This window comes from Lissotriton helveticus, chromosome 2_1 (assembly GCF_964261635.1).
Source record: "Lissotriton helveticus chromosome 2_1, aLisHel1.1, whole genome shotgun sequence".
NCBI lineage: Eukaryota > Metazoa > Chordata > Amphibia > Caudata > Salamandridae > Lissotriton > Lissotriton helveticus.
Window position 1 is genome coordinate 1,343,899,745 of NC_136059.1, and position 19,424 is coordinate 1,343,919,168.

Consider the following 19,424-nt stretch of genomic DNA (forward strand, 5'->3'; position numbering starts at 1 on the left):
CATGACTGGTTAGTACTCCTATGGAAGTGTAGATGCAAAGAGGGAGAGGAGCCATAGAATATCAGTAATGGAGGTTGCTGTTTCAGAACGATATGTCCTCGTAGTTTTCAGGTGAGAATACCAGCAGCTACTACATAGTTAATAAAAAAGAGCAACATCATGGCCAGCGAGTCATTGGCTGCAGTGCAAGTTAGGAATTGGGCAGCTGTACTTTAGAGAGAGAAGTGAAATAAAGCATCCATCTGTGTTGGTTTTATTTTTGGGGTATGGTGCACTGCACCTGCTGCACATCATAAAGTTACGGCCCAGTAATTGTAGTTGTGTAGGGCAGGAAAGGGAGTCTTGGAGCCATGTTTGGGGGGAGGTAAGTACATACCACGCTTGGGTGGGTTTGTAAGTAAAGGACAAGGCTTAAACAAGCATAGTTTGTATTTTAGAACAGGCTGGAAGGGCATAAAGGATGGAGGGTCATTAGTACAGAGCAGAATGCTGAAAGTAAACTCCAGAAAGGCAGGCAGCCTCTGAATGATAAGACAATGTAAGTAGAGACAGTGGTGGCAAAGGGGGTTAAAGGAAATGAAGGGGTTCTGTGGAACTTCAAAGTCGAACAGGGAGCGGGAGAGGTGCATGGGGGGGGGGGCTTAGAGAACAAAACATAATATTTTAACAATCAGGGATGGCGTAGCTGCTGCACCATCCTATGATTCTGGGCAAGTCACTTATCTCTTCATGTCTAAAAAACATAGATTGTTTAAGCGTTATAGTACAGCCTCGTAAATGGAGCGTAGGAGGGGCACCAGTGGGCTCCACGAGGAGACTGAAGTCAGCCAAAAGCAAACTAAACACCGAGCACTCTGGAAGACAGAGCTTGACATTTGACATCTGTCTTTGAATGCACAGTAAATGTGACGAGATAAGAACAAGATTTAGAAGTCTGTTTACAGAAAGGGAGCGCTCAGAAGGATACTGGTAAATACGGTTTTGGAATGGGAGAGACAAAGTGAACACTGGAGAGCCTAAGCCAGCAAATGGAAAGCAAGAAAATGTGGGATATAAACAACATAGCCAATGGCAAGCAATGGGAAGAATGCAGTCCCAGGTCAACTTTCTGAAAAGCCCCAAGATGTGTTTCGCATACCACACAGCTGCACTGTATGGTAGGCTGCGACCTAAAAACGATCACTAAGCAATATATTTAAACAGGTTGTTTTATTTACAAAGTCGATTGGAAAAGTCTAGTCATTCATATGCTCAGACATTTAATAATTCATTTTTGTAAAAGTATATAAATATATACATGAAACTTGATAAACTGTGATAATTACAATAAACATTTCCTACTTTTTTCCTATGCAAATAGTCGTTTGCAAAGCTTTAAATACTGCTTTCAAGTATCCCCTATAAAATGGTCTAATTTATGAAAATACTGAAATAAAAAGAGCTCTGCTATAAACAAGCGCCACATTTAAAAAACAAACGTACAAAGTGCCCATGGTAACAAAGACCAAAATGGTAAAATACTGTCTTATATTCTCCACCGGTTCTCCGCCCTTCAAGAAATAAAAAGCATATACAAAAACTGTCCGGCGGATGTCTGCATTTGGCATATAACAAATAAATTCCACTGTGGTTATACATTCTATAACTAGAACGGAATAAGCACGCTGCAAAGGCAACATAGTTTGTCTCTCTTTTTTAAATAATATTTACTGGTATAAAAAGACTCCCAACATCTCGGGTCAATTATAGTGGTATAGCTTAGGTCTGACATCTGACAGGCCTGAAAGAAAGCGACAAAGTAATCATATGTAACGGGTATGGCAAGGATGGAAGGTAAAAAGAGACATATATATATATATATATATATATACAAAAAAGTCGAGTGTCCTCTTCCCCTTCAGTGGCCGTCCAAACATTGATCTTTTTGTAGATCAGGCAAATTAGTGGCTCTTGTAATCATTTACTCTTCTGCTTCTCTTCTACTTGTAGACACTTAAGAACATAAAGGATGACTTGATAGCAGAATATATACTGCTCCTGAGGACAGAAAACAAAAAAATCATTGAAAGTACGAGAAATGTTTACAAGGCACTTTTATCCAGAACCGATCATAATTTCTCATTAATAAGGTGACAGATTAGACAGTTGTGAGATATTGCGCACAATATTATCCATTCTACAAGCAGTGGTAATTAAAAATGTTAGCCTAGGCTTACTTCATGCCAGTGATTGCAAGCTATGAGGACTGATATTTTTGGGACCTGGACTTATTTTTCAACATCAGTCGGGGCAAGAGGGTGAAAAACATTAACCCCTTCGACACGCATGACAAAGCCAGCTCGTCATGGGCGTTACCTGCGCTACGCGCATGACGAGCTGACTTTGTCACGTAACGCGCGATTTTCAAAATCACAGCGCGCAGCGGGAAAACCGCTAGCGCGCATGCGGTTAAAGAGGTAAATAAAAAGGAAAAGGGAAGGAAAAGAGGAAATCAGTGACAGAGAGAAATCAGGGATGTGGAAGTATGAGTAAGAAAGAGATAAACGGGCAGGACATGTAAGGTGGAGGAAGAAAGAGGACTGTGGTGGAATAAAAATGAGGTACTCGTGATTTTCGGCACCTGGCCATTCAGCAGCACTAGCAGTGGGCTCCTAAGAAAAACTTTGGATGCTTGCAACAGTCTTGGTTTATGCTCTGAAAATACAGTGCGAAAACCCTTGCTTAGAGAAAAGTCCTTAAATAGTATAGAAGGAATGTATTTGTTTCCCCAGAAACAATGTTTTCTGGAAAAAACAAATATAAGGCCTTTCTTCCTAAGCTACGTAGACTTCACTTAAAGGGTACATTCAAAATTGAAACATGATATAATTGTAAAGACTGCCAGGTTTATATTTCACCCATTTCCCTGCACATTCAAAGGAATGAAAACTAAGAGCCTGATTTAGACTTTGGCAGATTGGAATTTACTCTGTCAGGGTGAGCACCCACCTGCCAAATTTAGAGATGTCTGCCAGGCCAGCGGACATCTCTAGCATTTACAGGACCCACCATCTCGGTACTTCCTGTAAATGCTTTAAAAGTTTGACAGTCGTTTCCGTCAACATGACTTAGCCATACGTCAAAATTTCACAAAAATAAATTATTTTCAAAAACAGAATCTCAAGCGGGATTTTGATTCAATCACCACCTCAACATGGGAGCTTTACTCCATGGCGTGGGGGGTCACTTAAAGGTTTCTCTTGTCCCTGGTGGTGATGGACAGTGAGAACTGCCCATATGTTCACCCACTCTAAATAAGGCAGGAGGATACATGGCCAAACCTCCGATGGCCCAAACTTCACTGTGCCAGCAATGATGTATGTAGGCAGCCGAGATTGAGTAGTCTCCACCATCAAAATGCTCAAGATAGAGTTGGGCGGAACTTTGCTATGGCGGAGAGGGTACTTCGCTGCCCCTCCAAAGTCAAAATCAGGCCCTAAGTGTGGCCAGTGGAATTGTGAGATTCTGCAGGTGTGACATTTTTTTCACAATTATGGATTCATCACACTTGTCAAATAATCCACCATCTGCTGAATAGATTGCAGATGTCAAAATAGATGTATTTCAAGCTCAAACAGATCATAAGCTACTAAAAGAAAATGGCACTTGTGGTGCCATGGAATGGCAGACCCTTGTCAAAGGTTAACTATTCTCCTTTTATTTGGTTGTTGTTAAACTTGTACTAATGAGGTGAAAATTATGCCTAAAACGTTTAAAAATTCTATCAATGACAAAAGAGTGAAATATTGCTGCCACAGAATGTGTCCATTATGCTGCATAACAACTTTTCTCGCCCCACACTTTAGCCAAGCCTCTTGCACATTTGCACCGCCACTATTACAGAATTCTAGTGACCCAGCTACATGCAGTATAACGTCCCATCCATGCTTTGCCACTGCTTTTACTCTTCTGTATATGCCATAAAACCTTCAAAAGACCAAAGCTTTTTATTGACCATTTCATTGTAAATGCACATCACCTACAATCTGGTCCGGCAAGTCCATACATTTATAAAAATTGAGGACTCAATATGTACAACCTATCTCACACCAGTTTAACCCTATCCCCAACATCCAGATGCACTTTCCATCAAGAGTCACCCCCTTTCTAACCCATTCTATGTTCAGAAGGTAGTTCCACTCAACCTCCTCTCTCCCTCCACCACAACTGTGAAGAGTAGCTGGTATACTGGAGAACACACTGAGGGACATAGGGCAGGTAAATCCCTGAAGTTATCGAAAGATAAGGCAGCAATAGCACCCAGGTGTGTTAAACACCACCCCTTCTCTGCTCCAGTGTCTTGTATAACTTGTCCAATCCCAGAAACTCTCATATCCTAAAAGGCCAGTCTCCTACCTCTGGGAGAGGTTGTGCCCCATGAGTGGTGACTGCCAGTTTAGTGGCACAAAGTGCTTACGTCATCTGTTTACCCCTGGTTGAAAGCAGAAGATATGGTTGCAAATGTGCGAGTCCCAGCAGCGTGTATGCAGGGAATCTTGGGATACTGATCTCTAACATTAGATCTATGACATCTAGCACTTCTATCCAGTATATCTGAAGTTTGGTGGTAGTTCTATAATATACATATAGTTGTGCCTTTGGTCCACGTATTCCCACCAACAACTGTTATTCCCATGTGTGCCGTGCCTATGCGGTTTGACCGGTGTATGATACCAATACTTGAGACCTTTTTGAAGTCAGTTTCTGCACATTCGCTTACCTCGGTCTGAATCATTCCATGCCTCTGAAGCCTCATGCTGCGGACCACATCTGAGATATCAAACTGCAAAACAAAGAAACCACATGCAAATACTTCTTTAAAACAAGCACCACAAAAAACCTGTACCATTAAACAATCACCATGCAACAATCACATTGAATACACCATTGTTGTTTGACTCAGGTATGCAACAAACTGAAGTTCACAAAATACATTTGTAATTACATGCAGTTAACTTGTGAAATGCTAATTTCTTTTCTTTTTTTTTTAAATCCACTTAATTGCAAACACTTTTCTGTGGCACGCTTTCCACCAGTATATAGGTATGTGGTGCAATTGAATTGTACATTTTTTAACACTGACAAAGACAAATTAAGTTGACGTCATTAAAGCTATGATGCAGACTTGTCAATTACTTGTCAATTTTGTTTTAGACAAATGTACATGTGTATTTTCTAGGGCAATATGATGTTGAATATTAGGGGCTTACATAAAAAACTAAAAAAGGATTGAAAAATGATAAAATAGAGACTGTTTAACAATAACTGAAACCAAAGAATTGAAACAAGTTTGCTCTTTTTGCAGGCAGGTAGAGGCACAATCATTTGGTATTGCCCCCCCACGCCCCCCTCCATGAAGATGACGAGATTGGATGAGTGTGTATAAATATGTAAAATCAGGAGTTGTGTCAAGTACTAGTTGTGCCACAGAATGATCGTGGAAGCCTGTGCTTGCCAAAATGCCACTCGCCTATTATTGTGTCAACCAGGTCAAGACGTCACTTTGTCACCTCAACCCCAAACTCACACTCCATGATAATGGTACATTTAGACTTGCAGACTGTGGATATAAGCATTGCTGCTGGATTCATTTTTAGTGGCTTGAGAGACTCCTTGTAAGAATAACAGAAAATATTTCCTGCAGGTGAACCAGCTCTCAGATACATAGATAAAGGGGGTTGGGAGGGCGCACGGCTGGGTATATTTGTGGATGAAGGAGTAGAAGCCTCTAATCCTCCATGGGTGTCAGGGATGGGGCTGGAAACAATAGAGCAAGCAGTTCGGGAACCTATACTCTTTAATATGGCTCTAAAAACATCACTATCCACCACCAGGAGATATTTCTGCTATGATCTGAAGAGGACATAAAGAAAGGAAAAACTGATCAAAGCGCAACCCCTTACGGCACAAACCTACAAGAGCTGCCATGTGTCAAGGCAGGGTACATTACACCCTGTAGATCCCATGTCTTCTGCAAAAACAACAATTGATGGACAGAATGCAGAACAAGGTCATACATTCACCCCAGTACAGAGATCTGGGCCTAAATCCATCGTTTTTTTGCACTCCACACTACCCCAGATCAGACATGGCCATATGCAAATCAGCCTTGACCCTGTGCCTCATGGGAACAGTCCAACCCGAACTGCCAAGCCATGTCTTTCCTGGACCGGAATCAAGCATCCAAGGACCGGTTTCTGGCTATCAGCCGTCATCAGCCTGGATAGCTTGACTCCAGTGGTGTGGAGAGCATGGGACTCACGTCTGAGCATACCCATCCCACTCGGGGTGACAAATGCAAAAACAACAATTGATGGACAGAATGCAGAACAATGTCATACATTCACCCCAGTACAGAGATCTGGGCCTAAATCCATCGTTTTTTTGCACTCCACACCACCCCAGATCAGACATGGCCATATGCAAATCAGCCTTGACCCTGTGCCTCATGGGAACAGTCCAGCCCGAACTGCCAAGCCATGTCTTTCCTGGACTGGAATCAAGCATCCAAGGACCGGTTTCTGGCTATCAGCTGTCATCAGCCTGGATAGCTTGACTCCAGTGGTGTGGTCTTCTCCACAGAAGCAGAAATGCCATAGTCAGTGTTCCCTCTACCTTCTCTGGACAGCATGGAGCTGAACAAAGTAACAAATGTAAAACGAAGCAAGAGAAAACATACTCATGGGAAAGAATGCAAAATCAGCAAGATAATAAAATTAGCATATTTCTTCAAAGGTAATGAAGTACTCGTATGCACTCTTCAGACTCTCTTGCACTTCCCTGTAAGCACATGGACCAACGTTTAAAGAATTCTTTCCAAATAGTTTTGTAGAAGATACCCATTCAAATAGTTAAAAGCCACCAGCAGGCTGCCTCAAATTGCTTAATTTATTGACTCACCAGTTGTCTTCAGTAAAACCGAAGTATAATCATCAATGTAGCATTGTTCTGCTCCGGGGTAACATATAATGCTACATATTGTATTAAATGCCTTACAGTGGCTGACCTGTTCCATGAAAGCACATTTGTCCTTTTGAAGATGGACAGTCGCAGATTGAAGTGCAATCTTGGCATTTCCTTCAGTATGCTTGACTGGCAGAGATGGGAGAACCTGGACCTCACACAAGTACACTATTTCAGAGGCTGACACTTACAAAGGGATAACGGATGTAGGTTAATTTGGACCTTGTATGTAGCAAAAAGTGAAGAAAAGCCTCCACCGTCACTGGCAGATAAATGGGAAGGAAATGAAACAAACATTGATAGATATGGAATGGCCAAAAGCCTGTGGACATGTCAAATGAGTATTACATTAGGTAAAATTTAATCTAGTACACTTTAACTACTTACACAATAATTACCTTCCAGACAACGTACTAATTAAAATATACTAATAATGCTATTCCGGGTGCCCCACATTCCGGAAAGCTAATACAAACTTTACACCCACGGCTGGCTGTGCAAAGAAATACTAATATTTTGGATAGGAACAGAAGACAAGTTGCAGCTGACAGTGGGATGGATAGTATCATAAGCTTCAAGACTATGTCTCCTAGGATGCAATGCAATGTAAAAGGTGGAACATGAGATATAAGTTTGTACTGCTAGGGTTGTTACTTGCTAAGAGAAGAGCGATACACTGAATGTAGCTACAATAACCTTGGCTGGATTATTGGCTAAACAAAGTCCTAGGCACGGACATGGGATATTATAGCCTTATAGCCTGCCGTAGAGGGCTATACCGGCTATTAAAGGCCCTCTCCAGCGTTAAAGGCCCCGAGCCGAAGGCGAGGGCCTTTAACAAGGGAGAGGGACTTTAATAGCGGTATAGCCCATCTACGAAGGGCTAGAAGGCTATTAGAACATTCTGTCACTAGAGGACAGAATGTTCTAACAAAAAAAACAAAGCCTTTTGGAAGCGTGAGGGGATTGGAATCCCCTCAGGCTCCCTGAAGCCTTTGTTCACAGCCAGAGCTGTGAACAAAGAAATATTGGAATGTTGGAGCTCCAGTCTTATACCAGCCATTATAAACCCAGAGCACTCCATTGTTTTCAATGGAGCTCCCAATATTCCAATGTACTAATATAGCCTTATAGCCCGCGTAGAGGGCTATACCGGCTACTAAAGGCCCTCTCTAGCGCTAAAGGCCCCGAGCCGAAGGCGAGGGCCTTTAACAAGGGAGAGGGACTTTAATAGCCGGTATAGCCCAGCTACGAAGGGCTATAAGGCTATTAGAACATTCTGCCACTAGAGGGCAGAATGTTCCAACAAAAAAGAACAAAGCCTTATGGGAGCGTGAGGGGATTGGAATCCCCTCAGGGTCCCTGATGCCTTTGTTCACAGCCAGAGCTGTGAACAAAGAAACATTGGAATGTGGGAGCTCCAGGCTTATACCAGCCATTATAAGCCCAGAGCACTCCATTGTTTTCAATTGAGCTCCCAACATTCCAATGTTCTAATATAGCCTTATAGCCCGCCGTAGATGGCTATACCGGCTATTAAAGGCCCTCTCCAGCGTTAAAGGCCCCGAGCCAAAGGCGAGGGCCTTTAACAAGGGAGAGGGACTTTAATAGCGGTATAGACCATCTACGAAGGGCTATAAGGCTATTAGAACATTCTGTCACTAGAGGACAGAAGGTTCTAACAAAAAAAACAAAGCCTTTTGGAAGCGTGAGGGGATTGGAATCCCCTCAGGGTCCCTGAAGCCTTTGTTCACAGCCAGAGCTGTGAACAAAGAAACATTGGAATGTTGGAGCTCCAGGCTTATACCAGCCTTATAAGCCCAGAGCACTCCATTGTTTTCAATGGAGCTCCCAACATTGCAATGTTCTAATAAGGGTTATACAAGGACAGACACCAAACTCTCAGGGGAGTTTACAGATTGACGGGCCCCCCTCCAGACATTGCTGCACACTCAAGATAATAATCTGTCAAATAAATAGAAGGGTGCTTGGGTAGTTCCTCTGGTGAACATAGAATTCAGATACTGAAATGGGCTGGAGGATAAAAGTGGTGGTTAGGAAGGCCCTAGTGAGATGCTCCGTCAAGCACAAAGTTTAAGTTGGCCAGCTAATCAGAGATGCACTTTGAAGCAGATGTGGACTGCTTGACTTAAAAGCTTCATAGACTCTTGTAAACTGTCGCTCACAAATGCAATCATAACTTTCTTGACGCAATGTGGACAGTTAAGGTGATGTAGTAATTTATTAAATATTAGGTGAAATTCTAAAGAATACGAGACAAAAAAAGGCATATTTCTCTTCCGTCTTCAGTCAGCTACACTAATGCTGATACCTGTCCAGGTCTTTGTTTTATTTTTCTTTCTCTCTTTTGTGCATTATACAACTTAAATTATTTTTAAAAAGATGAAAGCCAGAAAACATTTTACATGAAGTCGAGACTTCAAAGTAAAATGTACCTTATATTTTCAAAAATGGGATATGATGTATCCAGGCATATATACAATTACAAATGTTGTCTAACACATGTAATACCTGACCAAACCACTAAATGCCAGGAAAATGTGTACCACCGATAACTGTTAAAGATTCACACACAAAAACTGGCACCATCATAAAAGTATTTTCAGAAACAAAGAAAGGAACACCACCAGTAATCCTCTAGTGGAATCAAATTTGAGACTTCAACAGGGAAGCAAAAATGAAAAACATGTACCTTGAGCACCACACCAAAAGCATAGCTTTAGCTATCTTCTTGAACGTCTGCTTAACTCTGAAATATGAATGACCATGTCAAAAATATCCTGTTCCATACTGCACACTAAATAAAAAGGAAGGTTGGGGAAACAAACAAAGCACCCATAAGAGCTTGCTTTGTTCCTGGAGCAAAGCAGAAGGCACCAACAGGTCCATAAGAGACCGACCCCATTGAAGAATGATCTACTGGAGAGTGCCCTTCGGCAGCTCATGTTCTTAAAAGTACTGACACTTTGTGACTCAGAGAGACTGTGTGTGTCCTGAATGAATCTTGAGTAAAATACCAAAAAGCTTCAATAACTTCTTAGAATTGTGGAACGACTCCAGTTGTCATCATTAACCTTTCTCTAAGATGTTGTGGGGCTGTCTGTCAGGAACAGCAACTGTGTTTCTCCTGTTGTGGTCAGTTAGTTTGCAGTTCCAGAAGCCAGATGTCAAATCTGTTTTCCTCTTGTGACCACAATGCACTCACTGACTGTCATCAGGGTGAGCCACTAATCTGTTACCAAAATATTTCACAACAGGGTGATATAAACACACCCAAAATGGTGTTATCTCATTCAAGTCTACTCCTCCCAGCACTGGGAAAGCTGAGGGGGTAACTGAACTCAACCCAGTAATATTTTGCTTTCTAGAACAACTGTCTTCCGAGTTTCCACTAGAGCAAAAGTACTCACAAAGTGATATGGAGACCATGTAATTCGAGCACAGTGGTACAGTTTGGCCACAAAGATAATTAAATGGGTATTAATGTATGGAATGAGTCTAAACGAGGAACTGCCAAGTCACAGAGTACCAAGGTACCTTCAGTGGAATGTAAGCAAGCCAACCACTTAATTTTCTATTCTATGACCATTAGACTCAGATTTGCAGCCAGTATAGAAGCTACCTAATGAGATATGAAAGATACTCAGAGCACATGACTGACACTGTCTAATTACGACAGCCACAGCATCCAAGCTTGGCAGCCTACATCTCCATCCCACTCACTTGACGGGACTATGGAGCTTGTATCTGCAACGTACAGGGACACAGGTCTGAAACTATACAAGTCCTACACTGTAAGCCAATTTGTGATCTACTGCAGGTATTCCGTCATTCCAGGTATGCAATGGAATCAACAGTTCATGGGATAGCTTTACAAATAGATATTTGTTTCTGAAACAGCCTACCATTTTGTATGCAGGCTCCATGATTGGCATACAAAATCACAATTTTCAAACAGGTAAACAGTAAATAGGGAGGTAATAGTGGAACCCAACCCTTTACTCACTTCCAGATCTTGGCTGATTAGTCCCAGCACCACATCTAGGCATATTAAAGTTCCTGAGCGTCCAATGCCAGCACTGCAATGAGCAATGATAGGTCCAGACGTATGTATGTACCGCATGTAGGAAATGAAGGTCAGCAGCTTTTTTGGCTCTGTAGGTGTGTCATGGTCTGGCCAAGCGGTGAAATTCAGATGGGAAATATGTCGCAGTTCCCCTGTCTAGAATATTAATAGACAATAAGTATATGCATAAGTGAACTGAGCATATCTTCAAGATCAAAAAGAATACATTTATCATAATGAAAAAACAACTATAGAAATAAGACTGGGTCATGGCTGATGATAATCAATGGCAACATAATGGCTAGGTTCTTATTTGGGTCATATTTATCCATAAAACTCATCAAAATGTTGATGTTTATCTAGATAAGTTATTCTGTTTCAATACTGTATTTCACGGTAATTGCGTTTTGAGGGTCAAGTTTACAAAATGTGCTCTCTCTGTCCGTTCAGAGGTGAAAAAGACTGTTGCTAAACCAAAACTACAGTACTCACAAGGATCAGATATATGGATCTCACTGGACACTGACATACAGACTTTCCTGAAGCAGACATCCCAGTTAATCCACGGGTGGCCAAAATAAGGCAATGAATGCTGCATCCAGACCGGATTTTAAGGATATTTATGTAGGATACATTCATATACAATAAGGGTAGAGGAGAGTAAACTGAATTAATTTATATAGAGGTCAATCTGGAAATCTAACATGAATATGACCTACATTGGACATCACTGACAAAGCATTGGAATGCATTTTTCCTCTGAGGTTCTAATGTGCAGGCAGAATGTTCTAATGAAAAAATTAGAAATCCTTGGCCATGAACTCTCATGATGGTACACTAGACATCTCACTGTCAGACAAGGACTCTGAATTACCACCCAGACACACATCTCTCACTTCAGCCTTGACCAACCGAGATCATTATTTAATTAGATTATGGAAGTAACACATTTACATTTGTCTAACCCCAGATATTCGGAGTGACTGAAGCACATGAAAGTTATTTTAATTCTCCTATAGATATGGTGCTCTACTTTCTCATTAAAGGCCTGTTGACATTTTAAGAGGATGCATTTCCTGCTGGAAATGTTGAGTGGTATGTATCATATGCTCACTGACCATCATGAATGTTCTAGCGGGAGATCCGTTAACAGTGCAGTGCTGTGAGATTGCACTCACCTGAAGATCCTCCAGCTCAAGTTCTCTAATTACAAAGTTCTCCAGCTGATGGCATTTCAGGAGCGTGAGCTGAAGAGTTTTATCTAGCACCATGATGGGTTTGGAAGGCATTTCAGGCCAATAGCGTTGGCACTTGACCTTCCCTCCTTCAACTTCCTGGGTCATCATGGCAATCACAGTACAGTTTTGCTCCCACGCCATTTGCCAGAAGTCTCCCATCGTACTTGGGAGTGGTCCTTGGCAGGCAATATAGGAAAATTCTTTCACGCCTACTGAAACATTGATGGAGCTAGCATTTATATATCCACCATCTACTCCAAGAGGAACTCGAGTAGAATCATCTGCAATACAAAACATAGAAGGAAATATGTCAAAATTAGAGTAAACGGTGAACTGAGGCCATTGCCATTATCAAACCAAATACTGCTTTTACCAAATGCCACAAGTGACTCTTGCACATATTGGCAGCATCGAAATCCAGAAAACTGTTAAGACAAATTTTCTTATGGCTTTATTATTATATAGTACGATGCATGCAACAAGCTGCCTTTTACACTGTGTGACTGAATCCAGTAATGTGCAGACCTAAAACAGTTCAACATGAGGTCGGGGCACAATTGCAGCTAGCAAACAAACAAAAGAACAAAGATACGAAAAACAAAATGCAACAGATTTAAATGGACAAAAGAAGTAAAGGCACAAATAAATGCAAACATTTAAAAGTACTAAAAATAGTAACAGTGTGGAAAAAATGAATAAAAAGACAAAAGAACAGCATCAAAGTAAAAGGACACATTAGAAATTTGAAAACATCAAACGGTGTGCAATTTATAGAATACAACAACGAAATAACAAATACACAAATAGGCAAAAATCAAATTGGCAAAAAGAACCCAAATAGTAAAGTTACAAAAATGGCTATAATAAAATGGAAATGTTAACAAAAAAACATAAGTAGTCGAAATGTGAGAAATTAAGAAATAGGGCAGAACTAGATGAAGATAAGCAGGAAGTTCATACATATTCTTTTTTCTTTATTAACACTTTAGACAAATCATATTACTGTAGGATCTGGCATTGATCTCTCAACCAAGAACAGCCGGCAATCAAACCACTCAAAGTATAAATAAGGCTAACTCAGTTTATAAAGTCAGCAATCTTTCATGCATGTAATGTTCGATAAATATTTGACTCGTCAGTTACATTCCACAACATTTTCATGCACAGACTGAAAAACACAGGGACTGCAGCCTTCCATAAAGAAAACTGCAGTGTGTGTTCTGAATAGACGAGGCAGTGTTTTCCAATTTCTGGAATAGGAGGACAACTTAAAAAAAACTAAACCAGTCCCTTCATATAGCAGTGCACGTTTTTGTTTACTGACAAGAAAAAGGGAAACCAAAAAGAAAGATGATCACATTGAATACTTTATTTCTCTTGTACTTTACTTGGTAAGTCACATTGAATTTGGCATTCTGAGTGACCGTGAGAAACGTCTCGAAATCAGTCCCTAGCAGGGGCGGCCTTAGGCATGTGCAAGCTGTGCACCTGCACAGGGCCACCAAACCCCAGGGGCCACCACGCCAATATATATCCTTAATATAATAATCCTCTGAGGATGGATACATATTTGCGTGGCGGCCCCTGGCAGGGATTTGGTGGCCTCTGGCTCTGTTCCACTTCCAAACACCCTGACCGCCCACCCTCTTCACTGGCCTCTGCGCTCCACCCGGCCCGGAGCCCGTCTTCCGGGGCCCCCTACCTACGCTCCCTGCCCAGGGCCACCATGAGCCTAGAGCCACCCCCGTCCCTAGGTTTTCTATTGCAGATGATGTATATATATAAATATAAGTTGGACTTTCCTCATAAGTGACTTTGTCCCTGGGGAGGTTTTCCCAGCAGCTCTCGTCACTCCAACTGCCTCACAGACTAGGTAGGGCCCTGCTCTGTAAACAGTGCTGAAGCATTCCATGCACACCTTTGTGGGATGTGGCTGTGAAGTCTTTGTTCCTAAATTGGTACTTCTGCTCTCTTAAAAGTTTGGGGTGAACGGGGCAGAGGTAATTGCCCTCCATCCTTTACTGCATTCCTCACATGGCCCAAACCATGACCAGGCCTGGACAACCTGGGTCTCTTTGCAGCAAGTACCCAAGCGGTTTGTCGAACCGTGCCTATTGCTTAATACAATTGTACACTGTGCTCTGCAATGTCTTTTCACAAAATTGATAAAGTTAAAAAAAAAAAAGTATCCAAGCGGTTGGTCTAGGGTCAGTCCAAGAGCCCTGGAACCCTAAGTAAGGCTACACTGCAATCAGAGTGCCACAGTGTGATCCTCAAGACTCTGGGAATTGTTTCTTCATCCAACCTCAATGGTCCTGCTTCTGATAAGCTCTAAACTATTAAGCAAACAAAGCAGTCTAGAACCAGCAGTTCCCTAGAGATCTCTCTGGTCCTCTTTCCATTTTCGTGTTTGTCCTCCACGTAAAGTCTCAAGGTGGCACAAGCCTTGAAAAGAGAGTTCCTTTCTCTGTCAGACAAGATGAAGATTTTCGAAGAGTTGAGATGAAAAAAGTAGTTGTAGAAGAAGAAAACCGGAGCAGAGCTCAGTGGAGACTCCCTTGCACAACATGCAGTAGAAAATCCGAGGCTCTGAGATTCTCTCAGGAAGGTTCTATGGGGTGAGGCTGTTCTGATTGGCTATTCTTTTTATTTGGTCGCTTTTACAAAAAGAGGTGGATATGCTACAAAATGAGATGAGGACTAGGCCTTTTTCTTTTTTTGTACCCATTTCTATGGTATTTCTTATTTACCGGGGACTCCCATCACGACGACGGGGAATGATACAAGCTATGGGAATCTATGAAAGTTCTAATACTGGAGTAAATATTCCAAATCAAGATTAAGAATCTTCCAGCATCAACACATTTTTAGTCCATATAAATGAACAAATACATCAAAAAATATATGCATCTCACACTTGGGCTGAAATCACAATGCTGACCTTTGTGGGTGTTGGACCTGCCCTTTTTGCAGGGTTATCCCCAAACTTTTTTGCCTTCCTCCTGTAATTTTCTGACCCTCTTTTCGTTGGCTTTGGGACTCTGGGCACTTTACCAGTGCTAAAGGGCACGTGTGGTCTCCTTTAAAACATGATTTGATTGTTTTACACCTGTTTGGCATACATAACTTACCTTTAAGTTCCTTGTACAGTGGTATCCTCTATATCCAGGGCCAGTAAATTTAAGGCTGCTAGTAGGCCTGGAGTACTGATTGCGCCACCCACAGAAGTAGCCTTTCAAAACTGTGTCAGGCCTCCCACTGCAGGGCCTGTGTGCGCAGTTTACTGCCACATTGACTTGCCATCTAAAGTTACTTGCCAAGCCTGAAGATCCCTTTTTACTACATGTAGGTCACATCTAGGTTAGGGCCTGGGTAGCCCTATGGGCAGGGTGCTGTGCAGGTAAAAGGTAGGACATGTCCCTGTATTGTGTGGCACATCCTGGTAGTGACAAACAGCTTATTTCTTTTCTCACTACTGTGAGTCCTAGTCCTCTTATAGGCTAGCATTTGGAAGTCCCTTAAACATACTTAAGTGGCAAATCCTGAAATGGAAGTAGTAGTGCCTGCGTATCGGTGTAAGTGGATTTTTCCTTACCATAGTAGAAATGCCACTTTTACAAAGCGAACACAAGGAAATGATGGAAGGAGTGCCTAAACTTTTCAGACACTGACCCCCAGTCACAGATCTGGGTTGAATCCATTATCGTTCTTTAGCTCACTTCTCCACCCCAGTTCAGCACAGCTTTATACAAATCAGTCCTGACCCTATACCTTATGCGAACATTCCAGCTTGAATTGCCAAGCCAGGTATTCCCTGGACTGGAAACAAGCATCCTGGGACCGGTTTCGCGGTAACACCCCTCATCAGCCAAGCTAGCTTGAATCCAGTGTCAAAGTGAGCAAGGGAACCCATGTCTGGACATACCCTGCTAAGTAAGGGTGAACAAAGCAAACACAAGGAGATGACGGACGGAGCGCTGAAACTTTTCCGACACTCACCCCCAGTCACAGATCTGGGTTGAATCCATCATTGTTCTTTAGCTCACTTCGCCACCCCAGTTCAGACCCAGCTATATGCAAATCAGTCTTGACCATGGGCCTCATGGGAACAGTCCAGTCCAAACTGCCAAGACAGGTCTTCCTTGTGCCAGAAACAAGCATCCTGGGACTGGTTTCAAGGAACACCCCTTATCAGCCAGGCTACCTTGAATCCAGTGGCAAAGTGAGTTAGGGACCCACGTCTGGGTGTGAGTGTCTGGAAAGTTTCAGCGCTCCATCCATCGTTTCCTTGTGTTTACTTTTAGAAAGAGGGCCTTTCTCTGTGCTTATGTTTCTATGTGCATTTTCAGAGTGGCACCGTATGCATCTACTGTTGAGAGTCTTGAATGCAGGGAAGCAGCCGCGCCACACAGAGGATACACTCCTAAGCCTATCGCTCACAATGCTCCCGTCTGACCAGGAATAGTACGGGGCTACTCCCACTGCACCGCACGCTCGCAGGCAGCCGAACCCTGAAGGAGTGCAGCGTTCCCTATGCCCCAGGGTCTCCCTCTACTTTGGGCCTCCCAGTGGAACTGGGTTTTGGCAGCTGCGAAACACGCTCGCAGGTAGCTGCAGCTGGGGCCTTGTCTCCCATGGCACTGCGAAGGAGACAAACCTCACTGGGATCTTGGGGCAGCACAAGAGTTGTTGGCAGCTGCACTGCGTGTTCACAGGCAGATGACTTGGTTTATGCTGACTTCGGCCATAGGAGTGGGCCCCTGCCTCTGTTGCGACATACCTGGGAGGGCCAGTTAGTTGTTGGTGGCATTACATGGGAGGCCTCATTGAGCCGAATTTGTCACATGTAAGAATCCTGAATTACCAGATAACATATAGAATGGGCACAGGTGTTCCTGTGCCGTACATGTCCTGCCAAAATACTCAGTCTACCATAATACTACTAGTAGGAGCTCAGAGTTCTATGTTTTGAGGGTTGCATGCGGATGCTTCCGACTCAGACTACATTCCTGGCAAAGTATTTATGGTGGATAGAGATATGTGTGTGTGCTCACTCATGAAATGTTTCAGGTGTCTTGCTCTTATTTCATTATGTGTTACCTAACTAGCCCTGAAATGTTCTTGAATGTCGTTTTATGGCTTGCACTGTCAGGATAACGAGCATTACTTTAGGGTTTGCATAATATGCACAGAACTTATTATTCATGTCATTTTGGTCTATGTGCAATGTGCAATATACACAATATATAATTTGGTGTTGAGTCTCTTTTGTGGTGTATTTATTGTGTTACTGGTGTGAGTGTGTTGCACAAACGCTTAACACATTGCCTCTGGGATGAGACTGACTGCTCTTGCCAAGCTACCCTGGGGGTGAGCACAGGTTATCTTTGGTGTGTAGCTTACTTGCCTTGACTAGAGTGGTAGGTTCTGCCTGGCTTAGGTGCATACCCTAGCCAACTAGAAACCCCAGTGGGAATACTGCCCAAGACTAATGGTTATTATAAAAAATGTACTTTTATGGGCTTTTACCATACACTACAGTGAGAAAGCACAAAATGAGAATCAACAGCATATTTGGAATCGTCCACAATAGAGTTTTCAGGGGCAGAGTCTGGAAACCATACAGAAGAAGTCAAAGGAGAAGTAACTACTTTATCTGACAGAGTGTCTTGAAACATTAGGCTGAGTGCAAAAAACGTGAATGTTTTTGTGGGTGGTTCTTGGGGGGGGGAGGGGGGGCGTTGCTTTTAATCCAATTGCAACAATTTGGGTAGACTCAAAATCCAATGACTGACATACTGCCATAGGGTGTGGAATACCGAAGCAGAACAGTAATGGACTATGTACATCCAGGCAGATCAATACAGAAGTAAAACAACTAAAGTCACAACTGAGTAGGAAAACGCAAGGAACTGTCACTGATATTGACACATACATCATCACCAGGCAGGCCATGGATTCTGACCGTGTTTAGATTTAAATTTAGTCAATAAAGAAAGTCACCCACTTCATCAAACTTCAATCCTTAAAATATTGACACTTGTTCTTAAAGTTTTTTTGTCTGGTCTGTGACATTTTCCCAAAGAAAATGATTGAAATATGGGAAACAGGGCCATAAACCTATCTCAGATTAATTCAAGAGGCAGAGTAGCTGCAGAGGACACAACAGATGGGACTATTCTGGGTGACTTCAGATAAGTGAATTGTTTCAACATGTAACAAATCTAGTTAATTTGAGATGAATTTCCCACATAGTTAATGCTAGGGAATATTGTGTCTACTTGTTTCAAAGCAAGGCTGGAAAAATAATGTAGAGGTTAATTGACAACAGACAACACACATCGTTGTAGAGGTTCTGTGTTAACTACAATCAAATTAGACTTGTGCCCCCGAGAGCTTTACAGCAGCCATAACATCAAATTTAAAGTTAAGTCACTCATACTGATGTCATTTATTTTACAACAGGACTACTGTTAGGACCTGCAGAAACAGCTAGTTTCAGGAACAATAACAAGATGGCCATCTTCATTTCTTTAAAAAACAAATTACATCTAGGCAACTGAAGAACTCCAGACAAAAGGTAAACGTACCCAAAGTCGAGACTTAAATATTCCCCAACCCAACCATTTAGTAATCCCAATACACCCAGTATAGCCACAAAATGAATTGAGGAGCAAAGACACCAGATCTTCACCAATTTGAAAAAAATTTACCAGATGTGGTAATGCACTTGTGTGGTGGAAGAGTTCCTTAGGAAAGGAATGTTTTTGTATCTGAAGAAACACGTTTCAGGTTTTACCCAAGTAGTCCAAACCGATGACAGGAGAGACCAAGAAGCATGGCAGTGAAACTGTCTTCACTTTATGAAAGGCCTCACTTCCACTGACTACAATTAAATCACTCTTTGGGACTTACATGGAAGGATGTTTTTATATCTATTCTTCTTGCGGTTCTCTTTAGTTTGTCCAATTAAACACTGGTCCAAAGGCTTCAAATCTTGTAGATTCTGTCAAAAGAAACGGAAAGCATGTATTGGTGCATAAGGAATGGGCATTAAAATAAGTTTGAAAGTACCAACAATTACACCACATACACAC

At 42.1% G+C, this 19,424-nt stretch overlaps 1 protein-coding gene across 8 annotated transcripts in view; it reads right to left on the reverse strand.

Annotated features, from left to right (window-relative positions):
• Positions 1-1,190: 1,190 nt before the first annotated feature.
• Positions 1,191-19,424, reverse strand: part of PTPN13 (protein tyrosine phosphatase non-receptor type 13) — a 1,030,035-nt gene continuing 1,011,801 nt past the window's right edge. For all 8 annotated transcript variants that reach the window (XM_078676288.1, XM_078676281.1, XM_078676285.1 and 5 more), the window contains 5 exons: positions 19,243-19,333; positions 12,268-12,608; positions 11,030-11,245; positions 4,760-4,822; positions 1,191-2,037 (listed from right to left, as the gene is read on the reverse strand). In XM_078676288.1, coding sequence (XP_078532414.1) covers positions 1,957-2,037; positions 4,760-4,822; positions 11,030-11,245; positions 12,268-12,608; positions 19,243-19,333 — 792 coding nt within the window. In that variant the 3' untranslated portion in view covers positions 1,191-1,956. The remainder of the gene's footprint in view (positions 2,038-4,759; positions 4,823-11,029; positions 11,246-12,267; positions 12,609-19,242; positions 19,334-19,424) is intronic.